The sequence below is a fragment of the Salvelinus alpinus genome, chromosome 12 (genome assembly GCF_045679555.1).
Source record: "Salvelinus alpinus chromosome 12, SLU_Salpinus.1, whole genome shotgun sequence".
Classification (NCBI taxonomy): domain Eukaryota; kingdom Metazoa; phylum Chordata; class Actinopteri; order Salmoniformes; family Salmonidae; genus Salvelinus; species Salvelinus alpinus.
This window is the reverse complement of record NC_092097.1, coordinates 10,881,443-10,892,739: the sequence shown is the minus strand read 5'-3', so window position 1 is coordinate 10,892,739 and position 11,297 is coordinate 10,881,443. Positions and strand designations below refer to the sequence as shown.

Sequence of the window (11,297 nt, the reverse complement as noted above, 5' to 3'; positions counted from 1 at the left end):
TCTTTTAGAATATTAGCTCAAAAGTATTGTGGTGCTCCTGCACTTAAATGTAAAAAGTACCGGCACCCAAAATGGATGCAGGCACCTATTTCAGTCCAAGTCAAGCACTGTGGATAGGAGGAGTTAACACAGAGAAAGTCCCTATTAATGTCCTTGGGATGGTGTGCTACTGATATATATAAAAATCACAGTGGTGTGCAGTAAAGGATGCTGTGTGAAAGACAGAAATACCTATGCTCGGTCAAGCAAACAACTAGCTACATCATTCCTCTCTGTACTGCTAGCTACATTATTGCTGTGACTCATGTGCAAGGTGAGCTGACCAACCGTTTCCGTTCTTTCGGACCAGAGTCACAGTGTGTACTTGTTGTTTGGTGTCTGTGGCTAGCTAGCTAGACATATTGGCTATATTTGATAAAACACTACCGTAACGTTACGCAAAGGAGGGAGGAATCCAAGTGAGCACTGAATCCTGGATAGAAGTCACGTCGCTAAAAGAAGAAATCTGTTTCTGTAAATGCTGTCACTATAAATGGTTAGCTGGAAAATTGAGCTAGCTAACGTAAGCTAGTTTAGCTTGCTAGCTAACAGTTTATTATGCGCGCGAAGTTTAGCTAACAGCCAGTGGACTGTAGGGACAGCTAGCTAGTTGTGGTTGATAACGTTAGCAGTTTGAAAGCTCTACTAAATATATTTGCAATATTTATCAAACTGGCTAACTGCAGTGAACAGTGTTAGCTAGCAAGCTACTTGACGTTAGCCATCTAGGGCAACCTCGTTTGCTAACGTAGTTAGCTAAGTTACCTTTTGGAGCTAGTTAGGTAACCTATCTATTTAGCTTGCTTAGTAACTAGATATTGTTTGCAACGTTTGGTCAGTATGGTAGCGTTATTAGGCTAGCTAAAGCAACAGTACCTATGGCTTCTTGCTTTCAGATCCAAACCAGTAGAAAACTGACTGGTTGGCCAGCTCATATAATCGTTGCCTAGGAGTTTTCTGTGACAAGGGATAATGTCCCACCACTGAAGATGGGAGGCAGTGGATCCAAGGTGAAAGGTGCTTGGCCATTTGCTGGTTCGGGAGCTGGAGGGGATTCAGGCAGTGAGGGGCAAGAAGATCACTCTGTTGCCCGACTCAAAGGGACCAGAAAAACCCCATTTATTTTCACAAGGAGGAGGTAATAATGTGTGGTAAATGTAATAAAATGTACGCCTAGTGGTTCTAGTAACCGAATGTTTGCAAGATCGAATCCCCGAGCCGACAAGGTAAACATCTGTCGTTCTGCCCCCGAACAAGGCAGTTAACCCACTGTTCCTAGACCGTCATTGAAAATAAGAACTTGTTCTTAACTGACTTGCCTAGTTAAATAAAGGTAAAATATGTGTGTAGATCCTTAAATGAGTCAAATGCTTTCCATTCCGCTCATTTTTTATTTGTGTTGATAGCTCTCTCTACTATGATGAGGATGGGGACCTGGCTCATGAGTTCTATGAAGAGACTGTAGTGACAAAAAATGGCCGGAAGAGGTCCAAGCTGAAGAGGATTCAGAAGAACCTCATACCTCAGGTGAGCTGATTGGATGTACACTTGTGAAAGTCTCAGACTGACAGTGTTGGAAATGTTTCCAGTTACCCATGGATGTTGTTTATAATTAATAGAGTGGATATTGTTATCTGTTTGCAGGGAATTGTGAAGCTAAACCACCCCCGGATCCATGTAGATTTCCCTGTCATCCTCTTTGAGGTGTGAATCCCACTGGGGGGGTGGTCCAACGTGGAAAAGACACATGTCAGTCTGACCATCACTACAACCGCTCCATCCTGAACGCTAGTGTTCCTCTGAGAAAATGGGTGGGATGTCTGACTACACTCAGAAGCTGTGGACAGACCACCGGAGCTATGTTGCGGACGAAATGGAAGGGAGGAGTAGATAGAGTAAAACGTTCTGCCTTCTGTGATGTAGAGAAGTGTGTGTGTGAAAGAAAGGTAGCAAGATCAGGGGAAGGTTTAGGAATTCCCACTGTACTGTATATGTTGACCATTTTCATGTTGTAATGTTATCATATCTAAGTCTGCCTCTATGATTGGAGGCCAGACCTGCACTAGTCAACTTTTTTAATGTAAAAAAAAAAAAAAATTATACAAAAGCTGTCTGAGTTGGAAATACTTGAATAAATGGTTTACCAGGCTGAAAGACTGTATTGAGGCATTCCCCTTTATTATCCAGTCCACATATGTTTCACATTCTGATGAAGAGTGTTGTTCCATAACAATGTGGTCACAGTAATGAGGTTTTCATGACTCAGACTAACATCATTTACTGGTCCATTCAAAAGCCTTTTTCCATTTGTAGTTATCACAATCCTGGGAAGCTGTTTTTGGTGAATTGTGTTTTTCTGCTGTACCTCCGTTTTATCACCAGGGTGCAATGCTCTTGTACATGTGGGTCTTATATGTTTGATTCTCTTAATGTTTTTGGGTCAATCATCAATGTTGCCAATTTACTTTGAATCATTATGACATGACTTATGACATGTCTAGTTTTTTTATGATCCAGTCATTTATTTATAGACATATTTTGAAGGTCCAGTGACAATGTTCTAATGGTAATCCATTTGGACAGTATCTAATGGTCCACGAGCATGATTATATGGTCAGTTTCAGTGTTGTTTTATTGCTCTCCAATAGCATACGGTAGGCAACAGGCATGTCTGGCCCCTGTAATTGTGTGGGATGTGGTTTGATGTGTTTCTGGGCTAGAGGTCAGACACTTTTTATGTATTTCCTCCTTGCTTCCTTTGTTCTGCTGAGCGACTTCATCTGAAGATAAGTTACTCTAAAATGGGTGAGGCTTGTATATGACCATAAATGCATACGGTGTGTTTTTGTGTTTAAGCTTCACCGATTTTTTAAAATGTTACCTTTATTTAACCAGGTAGGCTAGTTGAGAACAAGTTCTCATTTGCAACTGCGACCTGGCCAAGATGAAGCATAGCAATTCGACACATACAACAACACAGAGTTACACATGGAATAAACAAAACATACAGTCAATAATACAGTAGAAAAATAAGTCTATACACAATGTGAGCAAATGAGGTGAGATAAGGGAGGTAAAGGCAAAAAAAGGCCATGGTGGCAAGGTAAAGTATAGCAAAACACTGGAATGGTAGATTTGCAGTGGAAGAATGTGCAAAGTAGAAATAGAAATAATGGGGTGCAAAGGAGCAAAATAAATAAATACAGTAGGGGAAGAGGTAGTTGTTTGGGCTAAATTATAGATGGGCTATGTACAGGTGCAGTAATCTGAGCTGCTCTGACAGCTGGTGCTTAAAGCTAGTGAGGGAGATAAGCGTGCATAACAATATAGGGAAGTATTAGAGCAGAATATAGAACTGTAAGTATTGTACAATGTGTGATGGAAAAAGGTGTGAGGGTGTACATATGGGTGTGGATGTAAATATGTACATATAATATGCGCTGTTACATCATTACATTTTATTTAACCAGGAAGTCCTATTGAGTTCAGAAGAATGCTTTCCCAAGTGAGACCTTGATCTGGCACACTTTGGACTGCTATAGGCAGTTTGTGTGAAGTATGTGAATGAATGGGTTTGTTTGAGTAAAAATAGATTTTCATACATCTCAGAAATTAAATATCATTTTATAAAGCAATTTCTCACGATCTGCATTTCAAATTGTAGCCTGTGTGGGTTAGATACAATTATACAGTACATCCCTATGGTCCCTCTTCTAAAGTGATTGTGATTGAGGTGATGGTGTGTGTTTCCAGTTCCCCACATTGTTATCGTTTCCTAGTGGTGCCTGAAGGTTAATGATGTAATGTCCAAGATATATGGGTCAAAGGGAAGCACACAAGATGGAGGGAAACCACACATCTCTTCCCTCACTCTGGCTGAATCACCCAATTTCGCTCAGCCCTCGATTTGCACGTGTCTCGAAAGTGAAAATTATTGACGTTGTATGGAGCTAATTAGACCCACAGCCACTTCGACCAAGGCTGCAGGAGTCAGAGCGAAGTGCTATCCCAACACGCACTGCGATATGTTTGGAATTTGCACAATTTCATACAAAAGAATGGAGAGCATGCCTAATTATATGACACGTGCATTTGTTTATGTCTGATGTCGAGACTTGACAAATGTAACTTGAAATACCTCCCAAATTAAATGTTTAACAGTTACTGGGGTTTATATATTGTACAACGACAGTGGGATTTGTTCGTTTGAATTACATGCTCGTTTTATTATTTAAAGGTTGCAAAAATTCTAATAGTTCCCCTAATTTCATTTTGTGGTAGAGAATCAGTGTACCATCTAAACCGATGTGAAATATATTTTCAATAACCAAAAATATTGTATTTTTAGCTGTCTGAAGCTGGTGTAAAAAACTAAAGTGGAAGGCGCAAAAACGAAACGTAACAAGGGGAAGCATAGAAATTGCGCAGATTGAACAGATCTACCACTTCTTAGATTGCTTTCAATGAGAATTACAGATCTATAAATCACATAACTCACACATTGCAGTTTTAAAAGTGGAACATGAATTGCATCATTCATTTCAGGAGTGTGTCCCAAAGTTGATGGGCTTATTGATCCCATCTCCACTCTAGAAGTCACCTTCGGAATTTTGTCAGCAACATGTATAACGGAGGGCTCTCCGAGTGATTTGGCAGGGGCGAGGTGGTGGCTTGGAATTCACAATCTCTGTCTCATTCAGACACACGCAGGTGAGTCAGTAGAGCTCGGAGAACGAACAGCAGAACAGAGTCAACTGAGTGACCCTCACAGGATGAGGCCTCACTTCCAGGGATTTTTGTGTATTATGTGCTCTCAGATCCTCCACGTCACATGCACCCTTTAGGCTTATGTTTTGTTGGCCTTTGCTTCTAACTATTCATTTCAAAGCTTTCAACTACAGCATGCTCTGAATCTATCCATGACGTTGGCAACATGACAACATGTGGTACTTGTTTGGGTCATTGTGCCAATGGCTGCCATCATGTACCTTGAGCAGTGAAGTCTGCATGCCAGATGCCTTTGACTGGACAAAGTTGAAATGCTACTGGTCCTAGATATACCATGCTTACATGGAGTTAAACTATAGGCTATTTGTTAACACTTGACATTATGGTGGAGCCTACTTAAAATTATTTATAAAGGGGTTTCAACTGTTCATTATTAGTCTATAGATAGTTTATAAATATGTATTCAACAGTTATATGCCTAACACATTGGTTGAAATGTTGTGCTTGTCATTTAACTGCTTGCAAAAAAAATCGTAATAATCTGAACTACAGAAGACAAGACAACGTTCATTTATACTGTTTTTTATTTTCTTTTTAGGATGGGCATGTCATGGCATGCTCATGTCGATAGGCAGACCCCCGCACCTCTCTGATTCAGAGGGGTTGGGTTAATTGCGGAAGACACGTTTCAGTTGAATGCATTCAGTTGTACAACTGACTAGGTATCCCCTTTCATTTCCCAGTATGTATGTTGCCTCTATGCTGTCAGCGGCTCCTACATCTAGATATTGCAACATTCATCTGTTTTCAATGACTAGTAGCAAACTTTTTGGACGGACTCATTCTAAGTGTATAACTGACAAATTAAACAAACTACTGCATATTCAGTTAAAACAGAAAATAAACAACATTTTAAATATTTAGTCTATAGCCGAAGATTCATACAATAATTTAGGTGTAATACAATATTGAGAACCACTTTGACGCGCCTACAAGGTACAGTTTATTTCGCCACTCCCCCCTTTTTTTATGTTGAATGGAACATCCTGAAGTAGTCCCGACTCGCACTAGGGAGGATTTTTTTTATAATTAACCCACTAGGGTAGGAATAGGCGTTGGGTGCAACTGAACTGACACCAGTACAGGGGGTACGGTACATTCACTGTCGGTTCAAGTTGTAAAGTACAGTAATAATACATTCCAGTGACAAATGAAGTACCAGTGTTTTTACCTATTGTTGCAGGGATCACTTAACCAGGTAGTTATTGGGAGAAGTTTGTTTCAATCACCTTTCTCCATCTTGAAAGACAAACGTGGCTTAATTGGAATATAGGGGTTTCTAGTATTTGGGTATGCTTCCTCATTCTGCTGTACAAGGTAAGATATGTTTTTATATTTCCTTTTCCACGAATGAAAACTTACTCATGGGCAAAAGGTGGGTGTTATACACACACACATCAAACGTGCCAACACAAGCTTCTACTGCTTCAAGTATACTGTTGCTAAAACTGTTTCCCCACTAAACTCATTACTTTCAGTAGCCTATAACTTGAACTCAATATTAAGTTGATCATCTTCATGAGAAGTGGTATTGTTTCTAGGGTTGTCATATAGAGTAGGATGCTTGATCTTAATGCATTTTTCATAGAGGCTTTCATGCTGGATAGAATGAATTAAACCAGCTGAACTGTTCATAAACCTATTGTATGTCTGGAACCTGTTTGGTGAAAGTGAGCCCGCCCTATATTGAAACTTTTCTGGTCATAGAGGTGTAGTACCAGAGTAATTAAAGTTACTGTCATATCTGAATCTATTGATTAGAAATCAAAATATTCATGTTGATGTTCGCTCAATTCTCTTTACAGGACAGGAGAGCAGAGTGTAAAAATACATTAATTCACCACAAAAGTCATGTTGTCCTGGACTGTACTGCCTGATTGGAAAGTATTGCTGTTGGTGACTCTTCTATGGGACTACCTCTCTGCTGAGGAACTGAAGCCCACGAGATGGCCACTGTATCTCCAAAAGCCTCTGGTCATGGCCTGGAATGCTCCGACGGAGGACTGCGGCCCACGGCACGGTATTCACTTTCAGCTGGAGCAGTTCCAGATTGTGGCGTCGCCCAGCAAGGGCTTTGTCCGCCAAAACCTCACCATCTTTTACAAGGACCGCTTGGGGTTGTACCCCTATTATAATGAGCATGATGGTACTGTCATGAACGGTGGGCTCCCGCAGGTTGCCAGTCTCACTCAGCACCTGGAGAAGATGCCGGAGGGTATTCAGTATTACATACGCGAAGCAGGGGCCAAGGGACTGGCAGTTATTGACTGGGAGGAGTGGAGACCACTGTGGATCCGCAACTGGGACGTCAAGAATGTGTACCGCAACCAGTCAAGGCAGCTGGTGGCCCAGAAGAACCCAGCCTGGCCCGCAGAGCGTGTGGCTAAGGTGGCCCAGCAGGAGTTTGAGATGTCAGCCCGGAAGTTCATGCTGGAGACCCTGAGGCTGGCCAAGAGCCTGCGGCCCAACCAGCTGTGGGGGTTCTACTTGTTCCCAGACTGCTACAACCACGACTACAGGAACACTCTGGAGAACTACACGGGCCGCTGCCCTGACGTGGAGGTGGCCCGGAATGAAATGCTCAAATGGCTGTGGATGGAGAGCACAGCCCTCTTCCCTTCGGTCTACATGGGCACGGTGCTGCGCTCTTCGCCCTCGGGGCGCCAGTTTGTCCGGAACCGGGTGAAGGAGGGGATGCGTCTGGCGTCAGGGGGAGACGGGCTGGCACGTCCTGTCTTTGTGTACGCCCGGCCCACCTATGCCAACGTACTGGAGCTGCTGACAGAGGTGAAGGGACATTTCTCTGACCGTCACATAGTACTAACCAGGAGAACTTATAGACCATTTGACAGTGGTGTAAAGTACTAAAGTGAAAATACTTTAAAGTACTACTTAAGTCGTTTTTTGAGGTATCTGTAGTTTACTTTACTATTTACATTTTGACAACTTCTACTTTTACTTCACTACATTCCTGAAGAAAATATTGTACTTTTTACTCCATACATTTTATCTGACAACTCAAAGTACAGGAAAATTGTGAAATTCATGCACTTACCAAGAGAACACGTGGTCATCCCTACTGCCTATGGTCATGCGGACTCACTAAACACAAATACATCTTTTGTAAACAATGTGTGAGCATTGGAGTGTGCCTCTGGCTATCCGTCCATTTTTAAAACAAGAAAATGGTGCAAAGAAATCTGGGAGTTGTAAGAATAATTGATGTGAAAGATATCTAGACTATAAACCTACCCTAATACAATCTTCATCAAGATGTGAATGATGATTTCAATTCACTTAATGTTTTGAGATTTCTATGAATTATTTTTAGGAGAATAATGCTCTATATCAGAGTGCAATAATCTCTGTTTAATCAATGGGTGTGTTTTATAACCACTCTTTTTTTCTGTTTGTGTGTGCTGTGTTGATAGACCCTGATTCACAGATCAAGCTCAATCTCTCTACCCATGACCATGATCCTCTGTCCTTATCTGTGGCTGCAGCCCTTTCCTGCTCTAATCAGCACATACCCCAAATACTCCCTCTCTTTTGTGTGTATATGTGTGAGCAGGATGGGTGTTGGTCATGTTACTCGCTAACACCCCATAGTACATTTCCTTACGAGGGCGTGAGCAGATAAGAGGTGGTCACATACACAAAGTCTATATAGTCCAGTGCCCCCCCCCCCCCCCCCACTCACACACAACAATTGAACAACAATTGAACAACACTTAACAATTGTACATGGTGTCATTTTGGTTGTATTTTCATTGGCTGATTTGTGCTGACTGTGCAAATCGGCTTTGTGATGAATCTGTACGTCTTCTTTGGTCAAGATTTTGAATGATTCTCCCTGCAGACGGACCTGGTCTCCACCATCGGGGAGAGTGTGGCTCTTGGGGCCGCAGGCATCATCCTCTGGGGAGACCACGCTTATGCCAGCAGCAAGGCAAGTGTCCGCGCAATTACACAAGTCTCATAAAATCACAACAAATCACGTGATCACTGAATGACCAACTCACAGGACCTCACTGCACGTCACGGAGTCATAGTCAGTCACACTCATTCATTCACTTGATTATCAGTTGTGTTTTTGTAGCAGCCCCTCTTCATATCCCATTTGTTATTATGATTTGAAAGTGTTTGTAGTGGATCTTAAGCTTAATTTAAATTGAGGAGACGCAGGAATGACATTGATGTAAATCTACCTTTAAAGAGCAACTGCCCCAAAAAAACTACTTCTCATTTAGAAAACAGCCTATGTGGCATTGATATGAGTCAGAAACATTTATTCCACTGTCAAAATTGACTACAAAGGGTAAATAGGAAAACTTTGGTCATAAAGTCAGTCTCGTCCAAAACAGTTTTGTGAGACTTGTGGTCATGACTGCATCACAATGTAAATTAAGGTTGGGTTTGTTTCAATCCTGCCCACAGCTGGTGGTACATAAGTAATCATCAATTTGGATTGCAGCTGCATGCGACCCGATCGTAATGCCTGTGGTGAATTTGGGTTGCCTTTGGATATCCCTATGGGGCTAGTTAGGAACCATTGGTAAATTACACAATTTACATGGGACAATATGTAAAAATTCCAGTAGGTCCAGAACCTCAAAACAACTATAAATTGTAGAAATTCATATTCAAATATTGAAAGCATTTCATGAGAAAACTAAAAGGTGTGCAACATGAAAATATTGTCTTATTTATATTGTCTCAAATATTGTCCCTAGCTAGCTCCGGAGATAGGCTATCCAAAGTCAAACCATAATTGCCACGGTTGCACACCAGCTGGCTGAAGCTAATTGGCTAAATAATTGGGCTAACTCTTCCCACCTGCGAACACACACAAGAGACACCCACATCAAACCACACCTCGAAACCAACTCACATTTGAATTCAGTCATTTCTTAATGAACTAAATCTGAAACGAGACCAAAACAGGAAGTTCAGCCACCCTTTAAACTCTGTGTGTGTGTGTGTCCCTCCAGGCCAGTTGCTCTAGTCTGAATGAGTACCTGCGGGGTCCGCTGGGCCGGTACCTGCTCAACGTTACCACGGCAGCAGAGCTATGCAGCCAGACGCTGTGCGATTCCCTTGGACGCTGCTTGCGTAAACACCCTGACACTGATGCCTACCTGCACCTCAGCACACGCACCCACAGAATAGAGGCCCTGGCAAATGGAAAACTCAAGGTTCAAGGTCAGCTTGGGGAAGACGACATATTGGGCTTTCAGAGGGAGTTCCAGTGCCAGTGCTATAGTGGCTACCAGGGAGAGGGCTGTGGCCAGAGAGACCCCCAACAACAACGAGGCATCGCAGCTCCAATCATGGCGTCATGGGTGCACTGTTTGCTCCTGCTACTCATCACACTCCTGCTCTGAGTGCAAACAGTACATACACAGGCATACAGCTACATTCAAATAATTGAACGTGTACTGGTATACACATGACATTATCTACACACATGCGCAAACATTATATAAATACACTTTGGGGCAAATGTATTCACTGTGGTCCAGATTGCTGTAAGGTTGGTGGATCTATGTGGAACACTGAGTTATGTGGTTGTTTGTGTGTTGATTTGTTTCCCATACATTGGAGGGCTCGCTGGAAATAACTTTGTTTACATTGATCTCTTTCTCAGTCTCCTTCCCACAATTTATCTCTCTCAACCCTTCCCCCCTCTTTCAAGGTGTCATTTTCTCATGATCCCAAAGTTTATGTTTTTGTGTGGAAATGTGTGTTGTGCTTCTGATGTATGTACAGTTTTGTGTTATGTGTGAGCCAAAATGGGGCCGATGCACTTGATTCTTGGAATAGCACAAAACAGTTCTTATTGCCTGACCTCTGACATTTTTATCTTTAGTTTTCAATATTTATATTAATGTATTTTCACGTTTGTTAAAAAGCTTTTGTTATTTTATGGCAAAAACAAGACTACTATTTTCGTTCCAAAATTGTGCGTCTCTCTTACTGTGTACAATGTTTCAATCACTCAAAATAAATCAAAGCTGTAATTAAGTGATACTGCCAGAGAAGCCGGTGTTTGGAGGATATATTGGCACAGGTGTTGTTTCATCAAGGGCCTGCAAACCGTGCCAATATATCCTCCAAACACCAGCTTCGAGCACATTATCACTTTTATACAACGGGTTACCAACATATTCAAATAATGATTGACATATTTTAATTAAAAACGTTATTTAGATTAATTTATTCATACTATTTCATCCTTCCACGAGATATAGTACCGACACAAATCTATGGTTGCTTCCCAAGCCGCCTGGTCGTTCGTTCTTTCTGGCATCATTCTTATCCCTTGCTAGCCAACTTTGGCTAACAGTCACGTCAAACAGTGTAGCCAAAATATCAGCAAAGTGGCTGCATTTACGTTTGTTAAAGCTGTTTTCTAATGATTGTTGGGGGGATACATCCATAGCAATGAACTAATTATGTGCGATTTCGCC

General features: G+C 41.7%; 2 protein-coding genes across 6 annotated transcripts; both read left to right on the top strand.

Annotated features, from left to right (window-relative positions):
- Positions 1–77: 77 nt before the first annotated feature.
- Positions 78–2,193, top strand: LOC139535498 (tumor suppressor candidate 2-like). Of its 5 annotated transcripts, none has more exons than XM_071334944.1 (4): positions 78–313; positions 936–1,177; positions 1,446–1,566; positions 1,684–2,193. In XM_071334944.1, exons 2-4 carry the CDS (start codon positions 1,029–1,031, stop codon positions 1,747–1,749), a joined length of 336 nt encoding a protein of 111 aa, XP_071191045.1. In that variant the 5' UTR covers positions 78–313; positions 936–1,028; the 3' UTR covers positions 1,750–2,193. The 5 variants fall into 5 exon arrangements, with proteins under 5 accessions (XP_071191045.1, XP_071191042.1, XP_071191044.1 ...); XM_071334941.1 differs by having other exon boundaries at positions 312–535; XM_071334943.1 differs by lacking the exon at positions 78–313 and adding an exon at positions 321–513.
- A 3,631-nt stretch (positions 2,194–5,824) lies between these two features.
- On the top strand, positions 5,825–11,042 carry LOC139535496 (hyaluronidase-2-like). Its single transcript, XM_071334938.1, has 4 exons — positions 5,825–6,144; positions 6,633–7,614; positions 8,687–8,776; positions 9,819–11,042. Exons 2-4 carry the CDS (start codon positions 6,679–6,681, stop codon positions 10,209–10,211), a joined length of 1,419 nt encoding a protein of 472 aa, XP_071191039.1. The 5' UTR covers positions 5,825–6,144; positions 6,633–6,678; the 3' UTR covers positions 10,212–11,042.
- The last annotated feature ends 255 nt before the right edge of the window (positions 11,043–11,297 follow it).